General features: G+C 36.9%; 1 protein-coding gene across 4 annotated transcripts in view; it reads left to right on the top strand.

The window, feature by feature from the left end:
- The window catches only part of LOC124949961 (roundabout homolog 2-like), a 203,740-nt gene that overhangs the window by 175,613 nt on the left and 9,477 nt on the right, over positions 1-18,650 (top strand). For 2 of the 4 annotated variants that reach the window (XM_047495907.1, XM_047495906.1), the window contains exons 3-4: positions 16,736-16,889; positions 18,350-18,480. In XM_047495907.1, the coding sequence (XP_047351863.1) occupies positions 16,736-16,889; positions 18,350-18,480 (285 nt within the window). Of the gene's footprint in view, positions 1-3,770; positions 3,793-14,126; positions 15,028-16,735; positions 16,890-18,349; positions 18,481-18,650 lie in introns of those variants that run through there. The other 2 variants (XM_047495909.1, XM_047495908.1) reach the window with 2 other exon arrangements.

Consider the following 18,650-nt stretch of genomic DNA (forward strand, 5'->3'; position numbering starts at 1 on the left):
ATCGATGCAAATGGCCGCGCGTCGTGAGAGTTGGCCGAGAGGCGGAAGAAGGCAAAAGGTGGTCCCCCCTGCCATTCTTCTTTCCTCTCTCTCTTTCTCTCGCACTTACTATACTCAATGTACAAACTATGTATCCTTCCATATCGTACCACCATCTTTCTTTCTTTCTTTCTTCTCTCTCTCTCTCTCTCTCTCTCACTATAGTTGGTCTCGTAAATTGGAAGACTCGTTCTTGAGTGTCTCTCATTTGAATCTTTGAACTCGTGAAGAAGTTCTTCAATATTTTTATAATTTTGGGAAAGAGAGAGAGAGAGAGAGAGAGAGAGAGAGAGAGAGAAGTACAGAGAGAAAGAGAGAGAGGAATATGCATAGAACTGAATTTCCAAACGGCTGAGAACGTTTCGAGTGGATAGGGTTAAAGCGAATGGTGTCACTTCCTCTCGAACTCGTCCTCTAAGCGTTGCCAGGGTAATAGCCGGCTGTATTTGACATTGGCATCCTATACGACGGGAGAGAACGTTCCTTGATATTTGTCCGTCCGTCTGCTTGGACGTCCATTGATTTTCACTTTGATCTCATCTCTCGTCGAATTGACAATCGTAACTCTGAAGTCAATCGAATACGTTTCTTCTTTTTTACAATAAATGTCAGTGGTGCTTATCAGTCGTGTTATGATTTATATATATATATATATGATATTTTTCATTGAGTGAACTTGCAAAAAATGACTTTTATATTTGTTTATAAATTGTTTTGCATCGGACAATTAGATCTTCATAAATAGATATACACATATTGATTTAGAATTATGTATGTTATGTATGTATATTCCATAATTATATTGATATATATATATAATCCTTACAAGTATCTTATAATCGAATAATAAAATATTTACTTTATATGCAACAAATATTCAATGTGTCCGAATTTGATATTTGCCAATTATGAATAGATCTAATACCTCATTTAACTTGACTACTATATTTACTTCATTATTAACTAATAAATTATTAATATTATACACGATTAGCCTGTTAATTTGGGTCGATTGTAATGAAATTATTTGCGGAACGATCCGAAAAACGAATTAAAAGCCATATGTGTAACGATGGACTCAAGTGTTCGTATAATAGGAATATGAAAATATAATATAATAAATTCCTACTCTACTGAATACATAATTCCTTTACTGTATGTATATATGTATATATATATATATTATATGTCCACAAGAGATTATGGTAACTAAATCATTTCATTATTACAACATATCGCGATAATCTTACCCTTATAAGGAGACTTTTATAAGACTGGAACTCGGGAGGGGAGGGGGAGAGGGAAAAATATTACGAACCTCGCTGCTGAAGGCGTATGAAAAAAAGGAACAACAACAACAAAAGCAAAAAAAAAGGAAAAGTAAGAGAAAGAAAAAGACGTAAAAAAAAAAAAAAGAGAAAACAAGAATAAATATGAAGTTGAGGAGAATGATAAACACCATCCTCGGAACCTAAGAAGGGGAATATCATTATTATCGAAAGGACGAGTTATTATTATACGGGGACCGACCGTAGGATAATATCGTGATTCATTGTCAACGTCAACGGGCATTTTCGGTGGATAATTGATAAAGGATACTCTTTCTGTCGTAGCTCGTGGCGCACATGTCACCGCGAGTTAATGGATGATAATAACGATGATCGATACGAAGACGGCCGATCAGAGACAGGCAAAAAAAAAAGAAATAATACGAGAGAGAGAGAGAGAGAGAGAGAGAGAGAGAGAGATTAACAAAGAGAAGGATAAAAAGAGAAAGAAGAACATACAGGGTTGCATCTGGTAAAACGGTATTACCGGAATTGATTTACGTTAAAGGCGAGTGTCGTTGACGTATTAACCGCACGGTATATCTCTTTATCCCCTTTTAAGGTCATACCGAAACGCGCACGTGCGCTTTTCCGTGGCAAAATAACAACGACCGATGCATCTTCTCGGCGACCGCATACGGTACTACCGTAGAAACGCACTCCTAGTAAATGCAAATACGCGATATTTCTTCGTGGTCCGATTCCCGTTGTCGCCGATCCAAAGCGAACCGATCGCAAATCGCATTTTAACCAGGCAAAATATTCGCAATGGAGATACAAATGACAGACATATTGTATCAGCAGAATCTTTCGAGGCTCGGTTTTCAATCGGTTAACGAGTTCCTTGTTTTTTTTTTTTTTTTTTTGTTTTTTTTTTTGTTTCCTTTTTTTTCCTCTCTCTTTTTTTTTAAATTTCCAACGAAACATTTGTCAGATATACATTTTTTTTTCTCAATCGAACCTATTCGATCGGATCGAATTGCAACGCGAATTGATTTTAATTCACAAATTCTCGATTGTAAATCAAGGTACGGGCTCGAGCAGCGATCCGTTAACAAAATATTTTTATTTGTATTATTTTAATCAATCTTTCGGCCTTCGTCGTGACTCATTCTCTATGTGAGACGGAAGGAAAAAAAGAACAAAACAAAACAAAACAAAACAAAAAAAAGAAGAAGAAGAAAAAGAAACGTGGCAGGAACAATATCGTCTGGGGACGATATCGATCGAATTAAAGAATCTTTAGAAAGCTCGTCCGGCGCCGATTGAAATAAGAATAAGGGGAGAGAAAGAGAGAAGAAAAAAAAGAGAAAGAGAGAGAGAGAGAGAGGTAAAAAAGAGAGTAAGAAACTGAAGAGGCTGAAGGAACGTGAGTAACGCAGTAAACGATTATAAATATATCTTTGTTCTTTTCTTCATCGCTCGAGACTTCGATTGACCAAACAACAGCAATAACAACAAAAAGAGAGAGAGAGAGAAGGATAGAAAAACAACAAAAAAAAAGAAGAAGAAAAAAGAAAAGGAAAGGGGAAACGAGAGGGGTTGCTTTGCACCGTCGTGAATTGTTTCGGCATGCTTGTCGGTGCGTTAAGATGTCCTGCCGACGACAACCAACCCCCTCGTTCTACCCCCACTATCCTCAGTACCATCACCACCACCACCACCATCACCACCACCACCACCCTCGAGCACAGTCCACTTGGAAAGCCCTCATCGTGCGCAGATGGTAGTTCTCTCTCTCTCTCTCTCTCTCGTATGTGGTACGTATACTCGTATAGAGGGGATAAGTTCCAAGGGGGTTTAGGCTCTCATTAGTTCGTCCGTTCGCAGCGTGGCGACCCCTTGAAAGCAAGTGAGATAGAGATAGGAGAGAGGGGTAGGGAGGACACGGAAGGGTCCTTCAATTCTTTCGCTCCAGATCCCAACGTCCGTTAATTGGAGGTCGTTTGCCTACGCACCGGCTCTCACCGAGGGTTAGTTTCCCTTTCTATCATCCGCCTATTTGTTTCGTTTCTTCCTCGTCTTCTTCATCAGTCATTCTCTCTCTTTCTCTCTCTTTCTCTCTCTCTTCTCTTTCATTGTCATCACAACGAAGGCGCCAAGTCTCTGTGGTTCTCCCTCTCCCTCTCCCTCTCTCTCTCTTTCTCTCTCTTTCTATCATTTTCTCTGTCCTAAGTGTCGTCTAGCCGTTTGCTTCTCCAGACTCTCGGCCGTTTATCTCCTTACGGGATAAGATGAGGGATGAAGGATGAGGAAGAAGAAGAAGGAGAAGGAGGAGGATGAGGATGAGGAGGAGGAGGAGGAGAAGGGTGAGATGATGAGAAGGGGGAAGAAGAGATCGATGCGACATATGCTCACCGTCTTTAGCCGATAATCGCGAGGAAGCAATGAGTGGGTATGGCCTGTGAGAGGACCTTTTAAGGAGGTAATTTTGAAGGAGCCGAACGAAGGATAATGTATAACGGATGGAACACGTGGGAACAAGTTAGTTAACGTTCAACGACATTGAAACTGATCTGACATTTTGAAGGATAATCGAACTCGTTATAATATAAAGTACAAGTATATAATTTGGAATGTAACATATTATATTTTAAGAGTATAGTGAATTTATAATATTACTTCTTTCTAATCTAAAATGAAATATGAATTCTATTTGATCGATCGTCGATTAAAATATTATCATTCTTTAATTATATATTATCGAGCGCGCAAACATAGAATTTTATTTATATTACTAACTTTATAAACTGTTCTCTATCATCGATTCGATATATACAAACATGGAGATAACATCGAAGATAAATAATAAGCCAAGGTGCCGTCTGACGAGAGCTTTATTAATTAAACGAAAAAGTCAATTATACTCGTTTTAGACGGACCGACGTGCGAAATGGATCTTAAAATTTTGTGAGGAGTGAAAAGTTTCGAAAATAACGGGATAAAAGGAGAAGGGGGGAAGATGGCGGAAGGAATGGGAAAGGAACGAGGGGGGAATAGAAGGGATCGGAGACAAAAACTTTATGATACGAGAACTAAACGATGGAGAATGACGAAGGAGAGATGAAAACTCGCACATAGACGCCATCCTTCTCTCTCTCTCTCTCTCTCTCTCGCTTGTTACGACGAGTATCCCGTAGCATCTGCTGTAAAAGTAAAATTATCGAGGCGATAACGGGGCGCAAGCCAGACGCTCCAGGAATGTCATCCGGTCTTTAAGAAAGAGCCACTTAAGATCACGATAAAAAGGTGTTATGTCTCCTGATAATGCGAGATCAGCGCGACTGAAAAAGTAAATACACATAGGGAAGAGAAAAAAAATTGTGTCTGTCTATATATATATGTGTGTGCGTTCATTTATTATATATATATATATATATATCTATATATATAAAGAAGAAAAAAAAAAAGAAAACGAAGAAGAGAACAACGACACATATGGTCCTTTTCGAACGACCCACGTGACCTCCTTTTCGTAAAGGATCTCCTTTTTCGAGATATCAGGATCGATCGATCGAACGAAAGTCGTTTTGCCCATGGCGCTTTTTTAATACATACATACACTTACTTTATAAATCCGTTGTACACATGTACTCTATGGTGGGGCAATTTTTCGAAAGAGAGAGAGAGAGAGAGAGAGAGAGAAAAAAAAAGAGAGAGAAAAGCGGCAGCTGTAAATTTGCATACTCGATACTCGATGAATAATAATTTTCACGAAACTCGATCGAAGATTCTTTTTTCGTTACTCGCCACGTCGCAAACGAAATTATTATGAATTTATTAATTTAGTACAATTCGTAACATCGTAAAGCACTCGTCATTTTTCCAACTTATTCTACTGCCGCCGCGCTCTCTCTTTCCTCCTCCCTCACTCCCTCCCACCCTCCCCGCTCTCCCCCACAATACCCATAGAATTTCGGTAAACGATAGGACGTCCACTAAACGCGAGAAAATTGAGATAAATCTCTCGTCACCCTTCGAAGAAAATATCATATAATTTTATTCAACTAGTCGAGGCTGAGGAAGATTGAGAAAGGGAAAAAAAAGGAAAAACGAAAAAGATGAAAAAAAAAAGAAAAGAACAAATAAAAAGAAACGATTCCATAAAAATGCATCTATATATATATATATATATTATATAAGTGTTTCCATCATAATAAACATAAAATAATAGCCGTACGCATTTCACTCGAATAAGATTTCACGATGGAATACATTCATAGTTACCTTTTTCCTTTAGCCCCAATCTAACGTGGTTTTCCGTTTCATGTAAAAAAAAAAAAAAAAAAAAAAAGAAAAAAAAAAAGAAAAAGTGATGTATCGCGTACGATAAGACGTAAAAAAAAGGGGGGGGAAAAAACAAAAAAAAAGAGAAAGAAGGACGAAGGACGAGGATTCGAAAGCACGCTCGTAATCCTTATCGATAAGCTCCGTTCGTAATGTCAGCGAGGATAGGAACAAGTGTAGATAGGCACATAATACATATACATAATACATATACATATATATATATATATATATATATATAGATAGATACGTACGTACACATTCGTTGTGCGGCAAGATGGAAAGAGAGATAAGGTTTGTGACTCTGCCATTGGGGTAAGCTAGGATGAACGAGAAAGGAAGGAAGGAAGGAAGGAAGGAAGGAAGGAAGGAAGGAAGAGGAGTAAAGGGAGTTAGTAGTGGTAACGATGGGCCCGAATAGAATGGGAAGGAGAAAGAAAGCGTATGGAAAATCGATAACCTTGCTATCTATAAAAGACTTAGAATCATAACACGTTTCAAAAGAGAGAGAGAGAGAGAGAGAGAGAGAGAGAGAGAGAGAGAGAGAGACGTTTTATACAAATTTTCACCCTTCCTCAATCTTCGTCTTTCTTTATTCTTAAATAATTAATTAATAAATACTCTTCTTTATTACCATTTGTTCGATTAATTAAGAGAAAAAGAGAGAGAGAGAGAGAGTATAAGCTACATTGATATCTGGTGTTACATATTGAACAGTATAAAAAAATAATTAATTTCTATCGGTCATATGTCACTTTGGACATGACGTTGTAACTTTACCACATCGATCGTACATATGTCAAGTAATATGAAAAGTAACAAAATTGAATCGAATAAAATTCCAATCCTCTCGACAAGTTATTTACAAATCGTTTTATATATATATATATATATATATATCGTTCAATAAGAAAGTTTCTTCCTGTTCCTTTTTAATTGCTTAATATCAAAGAAACATTAATCCATTGACAAATATCCCTTGTCAAAGTTCTATTTCTTAATTCAATATTATAATAGAAATTAACAATGAAATAAATTTTAAATTGCAAATTCTCTTTCTCTCTCTCTCTCTCTCTCTCTCTCTGTCTCTCTTTTGTTTCATAGCAATTCTAGACACCCTCTTCGAAGGGTCGTAGATGATCTCGAAAAAGTTGGAAAGGCTACTACGTCTCGTAAGGGTTGTCGTTCCTCCTGCTAGAACGGTAAAGCCGATCGAACGAGGTTGCTTGCACGCGCGGTGTAAATGAAAAGACAACATCGTGAATATAGAAAGAGAAAGAGAGATGGATGCTGAAGTACTGAGAACGATCGTTCCTAAAGCCAAACGAAAATATAACAAAGGGCTAACGCGTAACCCTGGTGGTGCGCGATGATGCACGCGTGCCGTGTGCCTCGTCGCATCGAACCGTTTCTTCTTTTCTCTCGTCGCCTTTCTACGATGAGTCATACGTCATAGTCGGCATTACTCGACAACCATCACCATCACCATCACCATCGGCCCACCAACACCACCCTGCTATTTAATCATCGTTAGTGCCGCACGAACGCCAGACAAGGAAGTGGATTACGCTTCGCAATTTATTTCGCGCCTTTTCAAAGCCTTGCCCGTGCAGCAACATCACCGTTTAACGTTTAATATATTTTCTTTCTTTTACACTTCTTCTATGTTTTTGATTTATTTCACGTTAAATCGATCATTAAGTATCAGCCTCTAATGTTCCTCGTACCTATCTCGGATCTAATAATACCGTAAAGTATTATAGCTTATTAATTGAATAGTATGTATATTAGGATATCTTCTTCTTTTTTTTTTTTCTTTTTTGTTTTTCTTTTTCTTTCTTTCTTTCTTTCTTCTCACGATACACAAATCCTTTTCTTGTCATTTTAAATCGTGTATAATTTAATTACGTAATTGGGAATAATTATGTTAGAACTTAAATCAATGTCCTTTCAATATTTATATTTATTTATTTATATTTTATATCTTATATTTGAGCCCTTTTCCATTTGTCAAAACGATTAATTTCATAAAAACAAAGATTGAAGAAACGTGATGTAACAATATTAATTGCATTTTAAACTTCCCTTTAAGATATAAATTCAAATAAACATTGCAGTATTTTTAAAGACCTTGTTGCTACATTTGAATTGTATTATTGCAACGATTTACATCCAGAGTAAAGAAGTTAATCAGAGATTGGCTTCTGAAATAAATTATTTTTTAATTCAATGGTCCCCAAAAAAAAAAAAGAAAACAAAAAAATTGTCACTTAATGGTATTAAATAACGAAAATTAAGGAAATCTATTATGAATATAAAAAGTGAGGACTCCGTCAAATGTATTGAACAAATTTAAACAAAATAATTTTAAACAAAATAAACAAATTTTAAACAAATACAAGAAGCGATATTAATCGATTTAACTTGTGAACGGCTCATTTAAATTTTATTTATATATTCATTTATATTAATTCTAAAGATCATAATGATATTATATTTTAAAAATCGTAATGATTATTATATATGAATCTAAACTTATAACACGTATTAATGGAGAAGGGGGAGAGGCGGGTTGGGGGGTCAAATAGATGAAAATAGTTCATCCAAAAAGAATATTTTATTGAAAAGATATATGCTTTTAAAGATATTTATAATTTATTTCCATTCGTCGAATTAGTGATTGCCGTACTCTTTGTTTTTTTTTTTTTTGCTTTTCTTCTTTGAACTTCTATTTATGGGAGGTCACGCGAAATAAATTTACTTTGTAAAAATACAATAAAAATTCAGAAGATGAACTTTGGGGACGTATTTAAAATTTATTTACTATTATTTCTTATGCAGTTTAAATATTAGAAAGTGTTCAACAATAATTAATTCGACGTATGAAAGTCTGCATTCTTGCAGACAGAAAGAGAGAGAGAGATATATATATATATATATATATATCTTTAAAAGTATATATCCTTTCAATAAAACATTTTTGGACTTAAGTTAATATGAACTATTTTCATCTGTTCGACCTCAGTAATACATAATATAAATTTGATTCTAAATCCTTTTATAATAACCTATATCTGTATCTATATATATATATATATATATATATATATATATGTGTGTGTCGAGCATAAAAAATAATTAAAAAAAAAAAAAGTCAACTCGAAATTCAATCGATTTTCGACAATTAAAGAATCCCATTTTTTTTCTTTTCTTTCTTTCTTTTTTTTTTTTCTTTTCTTTCTCCATTCAATTCCTTCTCTTCCATTACGATTTTGGCCAGCTGACGAAGAGAAAAAAATCTTCGTTCTAATAGAAGAGACTCCTGCCAGTTCCAACGTAGAACGCCTCTGGCTCTCCTTTATCTTTCTCTTTCTATCTTCCCTTCTCTCGATCTTATACCTACTTACACGAGAGATTCGTCCTGTCATCGGCGAGCGAAATGCGAATTGCATAGGAATGACTTGGAAATTTGCCGGGGGCATCGAAGATATCCACCGATGGTTAACCTCGGTATCGGGAGCAGGAATTATGTTCGAGATAGGATCTCCAGTTCTCTGTCTCTCTTTCACCCTCACCATTTCCTCTTCCATCGTACAACCCAACCCCCTCCCTCGTTACCCCTTGCAAACCCAAGCCACCTCCTCTCAAGCGACGTCATCTCATTCGACGTAATCGTTTTGCGAATCGCAATTAACGGGATATCCAAATATCCATTTAATAGAATCGAGAATAGAAATCGTATCAAGAACGACGTAATAATATCCCATCTGAGTATGGCTCTGTGGTCGCCGTAGATATGTACCTATATATCTTTCTAAGGTATACATGTATGTATATATCTATCCCATACATATCAATGTACATACGTATAAGGTACGTATATAGATAGATAGATAGGATGTATGTATGTATAATAGTATCCGGAGATTTCTTGCTGGAATAACATTTATTTCAATTAATTCCCTTTCCGAATGGTCCCTGAGAACTCGGCGATTCTCTATCGTTCCTTGAAAACACGTTTTCGTTTCTCGTTGATTAAACGTCGACCTTAGAAAAACGTATAGCGTTTCGTCCACAGTACGGAAACTTACGGGAATAATATTCTGGAACTATGTATGATGAAAAACCATTTAGATGAGAAATAACGTGTTAACGTAACGTTATAAGAATAATATCCGTATAAATGTGTAGATTTGTGTGTGTGTGTGTAGAGAGAGAGAGAGAGAGAGAGAGAGAGAAAGTTTGCCTATAATAGAGAATGGTGTTCAACGATGAAATCATTGTTGAAAGACAATGTTGAAAAACAACTCACTTTTGAAAGACAAGTTTATTTCTTTTTTCCTTTTTTTTTTTTCCCCTTCGTTTTTTTATTTTTTCATACTTTTCATTCCTTTTTTTTCTTTTGTTCCTTCGTTCGAAAAGGATTCGCAATAAAAACTCGTGTTTACATCGCGAGTCATAGTAGAATCGGGCGTACGGAGTAATGTTTACGTACGAGCGATTGTTGTTCGATGGTTTTATTTTTCTCGCTTGAAAAAGGTACACGAAAAGGGAAATTGAAAAAGGTATATGAGATGATTCGGATTTAATTAATTTAAAATTCAATCAGAGAAACGAGTATCATAGGTATATCAATGTTTCTTCCAACGCTTAACACCCGTCCATTCTTTATACGATCTTTATGATTGATCATTTTAAAATTTAATAGATATTCTTCGTTCGAATAAAAAAAAAAAAAAAAAAAGAAAAGAAAAATTTAATCATAACTATTATCTTTTTTCTTATACGTGAAACTCGATGAAAATGATGAATTAACGAAAGATACGAATAATTTTTTTTAACTTTTATAATATCGCGTGTCATTAATTATCATTACTATTTCAAATGATACAACATTCGAACGTAACGATATCGAATAAAGTTTATCTTCGAATGAAACGATTGTCGAAAATCTCAACTACATCCTTGTACTTTGGTTTCTGGAAGGAAAAAAAAAAAAAAAGAAGAAAAAGAACAAAAGGAAAGAAAAAAGAAAAAAAAAAAAAAAGAAAAACAATGAAAAATAAAATAAACTAAAATATACCGACGAATTGTGACAATGATCTCCCTTATCATAGCAGAGATCACAAGCTTGATACGAGACTCTTGGAAAAGTGAAAAACAGGCGTGACGTCTTAACGCCTGAAGGAGTTAAAGCAAATCGACGATGAAGAAAAAGAAGACGAAGAAGAAGAAGACGAAGAAAAAATGAAGGAATAAAATCGTGGCAGCTCGCGTTCGTCCATTATTAGCATGAGCAGCACGCGATACATGAAGTGTAGAGGCACGCGGTGACTACGTTCGAATGAGCTTGAAAGATATTCAAGAAGAAGAAGCAAAAGGAGAAGATGAAGAAGAAGAAGATGAAGATGAAGAAGAAAAAGAAGAAGAAGAAGAAGAAGAAGAAAAAGAAGATGAAGAAGAAGAAGAAGAAGAAGAAAATGGTTGACTTTGAAATCGACTGCACTTCCCATCGAGTACACCTCCATCTCTTTCTGATCGTCTTCTCGTCACCACCAACAACCGACACAGCCAAAGGCTGTTCTCGATTACGAAGAGAGACAGACAGAGACAGACAGAGAGAGAGAGAGAGAGAGAGAGAGAGAGAGAGAGAGAGGATCGTACTTGCTTTCTCTCTCTCTCTCTCTCTCTCTTGTCTGCCTACCACTCACGCGTACCACCGTAATAGGACTTTAATATTATTTTGTAGTCGATGTAACGTGCACTGGGCGTACACCTCGAACGTAATAACGGTACGAGAATATGCCATTATACCCAGCGTTGATTCCCTCCGAACGATCGTTGGATCCCTTCAAACAACGGAGAGTAATCCTCTCTCTCTCTCTCACACACACTCTCTCTCTCTCTCTCTCTCTCTCTGTCTCTCTCTGTCTCTATCTGTCTGTCGTCTGTCTATCTCGCTCAGTCTTATTAGAAAGATCTTCCTTCTCTTACTCTATATACGCGTGTGTGTAAGAAAGAGAGAAGATCATCTTCGATGCAACCCCCTGAGGGATGATCGACCACGAATCCCTGTACGATCGATATGTTAAAGGAGAAAGAGAGGGAGAGAGAGAGAGAGGTTAATACAATAGCTGCCTATCTTCAGTTAGAACTACCGAGATTTGTTCTAAACGACGTAATTGCTATATCGTGCGTTGGCTTCCCTTTACTTCGGAAATACTAGCAAAAGGGGCTAAACAATAGGACGGATCGTGATTAAAGCCAATAGAAATGCTTGAAAATATCCCTTTCGTTCCTTCCATTTTTCTTTCTTCTCGTTTCATTTCAATTTTTTCCTTTTTCTTTTTTTTTCCTTTTACTAAATCTAAAACTACGCAGACGATTTAAATTCGTAATAAAAAATAATTGCATTTCTCATGTTGATCTTCATTATCATTTAAACGGGATAATTGTACGAGGATGAACTGATAAAAGAAGAGAAAAGAAAAGGAAGTGGGGAAGAAAGAAAAAAAGATTAAAAAATACAAAGATAAAAAAAAAAAGAAATATATATATATATAATTACAGCGCTACGTGTTAACATTAATTAACTTACATCACCTCTTTTCTTTCCTCCGTCTCGTTTCGATATTATTCTTATCGAGGGATTTCTTCTCTTACGGGGGAAAAAAAAGGAAAAAAAAAAAATAAAAAAAAGAGAAAGAAGGAAAAAGGAAGAAGAAGAAGAAGAAGAAGAAGAAGAAGAAAAAAAAAAGAAAAAAGAAGAGTAGTCCTCGCAAATGGTCCTCGATTAAGCGCCCAAAAGCGGACGGCGTTGTTTGCGGACGAGCTGCGAATGCTAACAAGAGAATCCTTTTTACGAGACACGTTGCACATCGTGAAAATCCGTTAACTCGTACGGCGCGAAGCCGCAACGCCATCGATGGAATCGAACGTTAAATCGAACGATCTCTGAACCGGCAGCAAAAGCTCTCCGTTACTGCCAACGAGTTCGAGTCTTCCATTTAAATTCGTAATTTTATAAATTGCCGGATTTAATCTTGATCGGTCATAACTTAGCTTTTCGTCCCATCGTTACCGTTTCACCGGCTTAATGCACTCTATTCGACGACGAGGACGACGACGACGACGACGACGACGACAACGACACACCCCTCTACTCCCTTTTTACTCTCTCTCTCTCTCTCTCTCTCTCTCTTTCCTTCTCACCCTCTTTTTTCATACCCTACGTCTCGATAACCTTTTTTTCTCTCTCATTTTTCGCACTTTTCCCCGTTATTTATCGCCCTCTATTCGCTGCACTCGTCCTTCCTCCATCTCTACCTCCCTCCCTCCCTCCCTCCCTCCCACCGTCCCCTCAATCCCCCAACTGGGAACTTCTGGAAAGCTTCGACAAGCTCTCGATCTTTTCTTTCTTTTCTTTCGTTCTTTCTTCCCTTTTTTCCTTTTTGCATTTTTCTTTTTTTCTTCTTCTTTTATTTTCGATTTCATACAAGAAAAGTATTCATACGTTTGCACGTACGCGTGTAAAACTTTCGTTCCGATAAAAGATGAGAAAGAAAATAATAAGAATATTCTGTCGGTGATACTTGATAACGTTAATCATATCTCAATTATCTATTTTATATTAAAATTGTTAATTAAGATATGTATTATCATTGAACGGGATAATAGAAAAAGATTTGAATAGTTTAAGAAACACTCAGATAATGAACTTACAATCGAACGGACAATATTTTCTAGCCTTTATCTTCTTATACCGCAAGAACAAGAAAGACAGAGAGAGAGAGAGAGAGAGAGAGAGAGAGATAGAGAGATAGAGAGAGATAGAGAGAGACAAAGAGAGACTGTTAAATCGGTCTTGGTTCTCTTAATGGACGCTCGGCTTCGATCGATCGGCTTTTACGGGGTTTCAAGCAGCCCCTTTCTTCCTCCCTTCTCTAACCCTTCTCACCGCGAGATGCTGGTGGAACGTTTTCCAAGTAATCCGACCTTGCGCGACAAATGGTAATGGTATACGTCAAGGTGAGAGCATTAACGACCGATGCCACAACGACGACGACGACGACGACGACGACGACGACTACGACGACGACGACGACGACGACGACGACTACGACTACGACTCTTCAGCTTCTCCGACGTCGTATAATACTCTACAACGGAATTCGATCGGACGAATTAGTCTCTCTTCAAGAAGTCGAGAATTTCTCTACGAAACGAAACGTATAGACAGAGAAAGAAAGAAGGAGAATAAAAGAGAATGAGATAGAGAGAGAGAGAGAGAGAGAGAGAGAGAGATGGAAAGAGATGGAAAGAGATCATACAATAAAAAAGTTAATCCATTAAAGAAGGAAAGAAGGACGGTTAAAAATGAAAGAGGGGAAAGGTAATAGAGATAGAGAGGGGAAAAGTGGGGAGGTAGTAGGTGGATAAGAATCAGAGGGGAAAAAGAAGTGGGGAGGGGGATAAGGGTGGTTCATAAAAGTCGCGAAAAGAATATAACTCCGAAATAGACGAAACGATTTTTTTTTCTTTCTTTCTTTCTTTTTTTTTTCTTTCTTTCCTTCCTTTTCTATCTTCTTCGAAGAAAATGAAAGAACAAGAGTGCAAGAGCCAAACTATCTCCGAACACTTGCCCAATCCTCCCACGTATCCTCTATCCCATCCACCTCCTTCACCTCTTTCTCCTTCTTCTCCTCCTCCTAACCATTCGCCTCCCTTCATCCCCTTCATCCCCCTTCATCCACCGTCGCCATTGTCACCGTTCTTCGGTCCCATGTTTTTCTCGTAATAGCACGTCTCTTTTCTTTTCCTTTTTTTTTCCTTTTCTTCACGAAAATTCGACGCTTGTACAAACTAATTTTTCGCGAACGTGTTAACGGACACACACACACACACACACACACACACACACACATATATTTATTCTATGTATATGTATGTATGTATATATATATATATATGTAAGTAGGTGTACGTATATGCGTGGACTGTATGTAAAAAGGGGTTAGTAAAGGAAGGGATGAAAAAAAAAAGAAGAGAAGAAGAAAAAGCAAAGAGAAAAAAAAAAAGAAAAAAAGGAAACGGAAGGGAGAAGAAAAAATAAAATGAATAAAAGCTCAGCGGCTACTAGCAAATGGAAAAAAGACGAACAGTATGAAAGGTATCGTGCCTTTCTGCGCGTGGCTATTTGCTCGGTGCGCAGTAGACTAAAGTAAAGTCGTGAACGAAGCCAGGATGAGAGAGATATAGAAAGAGAGAGAGAGAGAGAGAGAGAGAGGGAGAGAGAGAGAGAGTAAAAGGAAAGACGAGACGATGGGCCGGTCTTCGACGAGCTTCGCCGAGAATTCGGAGAGAATTTCCAAAGGTTAGAAGGGTGAGTGGGAGGAGGGTGAGGACGATAAACGAGGGACTTGGGGCGAGGCGAGTCAAGAACTCAACCCATACGAGCCGACCCTCCTCTTTCCTCGTCTTCCTCATGGATCGAACCAGAGAGAAAGAGAGAGAGAGACAGAGAGAGAGAGAGAGAGAGAGAGAGAAGGGATTACGATCGATTTACGTCGAAATCGCTTCGACCGTCGTTCCATAAACGATACCTATGCAAGTCCCCCTCTCGATTCTTCTTCCTCTTGTATCTTCATCTTCCATCTTTCTCTCTCTCTCTCTCTCTCTCTCTCTCTCTTTCTCTCTTTCTCTTTGCCATCCACTTTCCTCGCTTCCTTCGCACGTACAAACTCGCGACCATATCTCTTGGCCTTTAATTACGTCGTTTACACAGCATCTCCCACCCTCTTTTCTCTCTTTCTCTCTTACATTCTCACTCTCACTCTCGTTCTCTCTCTCTCTCTCTCTCTCTCTTTCTCTAACAGCTTCTCGTGTTTAACTTTTTTCGTCGAGCCACCACCCCAGACAAATAAATTTCTACATTGACTTCGGCCCTAGACGCGTATATTCGCGACCGCTTTTAAAGACCGTTATTCCGGTTGCGGAGATAAATGTTGGCGTTGTGCACGTTTCATAGGTATTATTTCGAAATTCGCACCAACGGGATATCTACCTTTCGGCGAATGGCTCTTTTTTTCTCTCCACTCTTTTTTTTTTCTTTTTTTTTTTGTTTTTTCTTTTTTTTTTTTATTATTCCTTTATCTCTTTTCTTCTATTTTTCTCTTCTTTCTTCTTTTTTGCATCACAGTATTACGTTCACTTTTATATCTGGTATAACGAGATTGAAAAGTTCTACATATATCGAACGTTTGTATTTAGTAAATGTAAAAATATACGCGCGGAAAGTTTATGCAAAATAAGGAAGAAAGAAAAAAAAAAAAGAAAAAAGAATGGGAATGAAGAATTCTTCAATGATAAATGTTTATTTTTCATCAATATTAGTTATTTAGAATAATTATTCTGTATATATTAGGGGAACCGGAAAGTAATGTCGTTTCTGCGCATGTCGATATTTGATTGTGATTAAAAATAAAAACTTGTTAAAAATTTATTCGTTTGAATATAATTTAAGAAAGAGATATTACTTTCCAGTCCCCCTAATATATATATATATAATATATAAAAAAAGATATATATATATATATATATATATATATATATATACATATACAATATATTTATATTCTTTTTGAATATTTTCATTTAACAAAAAAAAAAAAAAAAAAAAAAGAAACAATGAAACTAATGAATAAAGTAAAAATTATTTCTTAAACGAAAATCATTATGTATTTGGATTTATTTTCTTAAAAGGTATCATCTCCTTTTCGATTATATCAAAATTGCTGGGCCACCTTATATATACATACATACATAGCAACACACACAAAGACCTTATATAGAATTTATACATATGTAGATATACCAATGAATCTTTTTCGGGACAATGCGAATATCCGACGAATCTCTCGAGAGAGAGAGAAACCGAGAGAGAGAGAGAGAGAGAGAGAAAGAGAGAGAAATAGATTGATAGATAGAAGGAGAAATCGTTGGAATCATCGATCGACAATACACATACTCCTACCTAACTATCTACCAGCGCTTTAATGCTTCGTGCATTTGGATGATTGCAGTACTACGAGACGAGTTTCGGACGGAACCACAGAATACAAGGGTGGCTGCTGGAGAAACCGCCATGCTAGAATGCGGACCACCCAGAGGTCATCCGGAACCAACCCTCCATTGGAGGCGGAACGGTCACATTATAGACTTGGAAAGCAACAAACGGTGAGTACTACCGAATCATCCATTCTCTATATCTGTCTTTCTCTTTCTCTATCCCCCTATGTATCTTCTCTCTCTCTCTCTCTCTCTCTCTCTCTCTTTCTCTTTCTCTTTCTCTCTCTCTCTTGAGTTTCGATGGTCCTGTCCATTCCCTACGCATTCCTTAACGATAACCATGTCAGAATATGTGTCCTTCACGTTTTAAAATTAATATACCTTGGAATTCTATAAAGGAGTAATCAATAAATTCATATCAATGATTTCGAAGATAAAAATATTGTTAATGAGAAGGATTAATTATGTCAGATCAAAATGACTTTTTGTCCTTTTCTTCGAATTCTACGATAAATTAAAGATAATTAATTATTTCATTACAGAATTTCGATTCGGTATCCTTTTTCTTTTTTTTTTTTTTTTTGCGTAGAACAATCTTCGTCTATGCGTGCGCGTATAAATTCATAGAATAAAATTATATAGACATATATAACATTCCTTTCATTCACTTTCTTTCATACAAATTTAAAAATTATTTTGTATTATCTCGATCGGCTTTCATTTTAATCATGATACTCGAATAAATTGATTTCATTAGAAAAAGAAAAAGAAAAAAGAAAAAAGAGAGAGAGAGGGAGAGAAAATAAAAATAAAAATAAATGTATAAATGAAGAAAAAGAAGGGATGGGGCGGGGCGGGGCGGGGGGGGGGAGGGAGAATAGAGGAGAGAGAAAAAAAATATCCATATATAATGAAAGGATTTATCAGTGAAAAAAATCCGGGATATTATTCGGAGGAAAGCCCGATGGAACGTTAAACTCCGAAAATCAATATCGTCGAAAGTTCCAAAACCCTATCCAATAGAAACAACAAACGGATATATCGAACGGACGATAATTTAGACTCGGAGTAGTATGAATTAAATCCGTTTACGTTTAGCACGCACGTTTCTGACGTGCACGCAGAGACCGAGCGTGCACTGGCAGCAACAGCAGCAACAGCAGCAACAGCAGCACCAGCAGCAGCAACAGCATTGCGCGGGCTTGCGCTTAATGCCCGTTCGAAGAGCACGGAGGAAACACGATCTCTCGTCGACAGCGAAATTAACGGGCGCTATAAATTAAAGGGTGTAATCGAGGAGCGATTGATTTAATGCTGCCTCGTCGGCTCTCTCTCTCTCTCTCTCTCTCTCTCTCTCTCTCTCTTTCTCTTTCTCTTTCTCTCGCACTCTAATGCCTTCGAATCTCTCTCCCAACTCGTTAATTAGTAGTCCGTCCAACGGTGACATTCTACGTGCGTGTTGTGTGTCCCCCTCTCCCATCATTCCATCTCACTCATTCATTCTTTCTTTCTCTCTTTCTCTCACAAAAAGAGAATAATTTCCATTCAATGTTTTTCCATGATAGACCAATCAATCGAAATCAATCTGTCAAATAACTTTTTGTCAAAACTTTCCTTACACTTTCTAGAATTACTCTTGTCGACGGTGGAAACTTGTTGATATCTGACGTAAGGCAAACGGATCAAGGAAAGTATCAATGCATTGCCGAAAATATGGTCGGAGTTAAGGAATCAGCAATTGCGTCTCTCACTGTATATGGTATGAATTATATTACGATTGATATTGTTTTGATTTTCTTCACTATAGATTTTTGAGATTTGTTTTTTTTTCTTTTTTTTTTTTTTTTTTTTTTAAGGAAGTATATAAAACTCTTCGAGAATGTTTGATAAATGTAATTAATTCAATCCTGTCGTTTTGATAGACGATAC

This window comes from Vespa velutina, chromosome 6 (assembly GCF_912470025.1).
Source record: "Vespa velutina chromosome 6, iVesVel2.1, whole genome shotgun sequence".
Classification (NCBI taxonomy): Eukaryota; Metazoa; Arthropoda; class Insecta; order Hymenoptera; family Vespidae; genus Vespa; species Vespa velutina.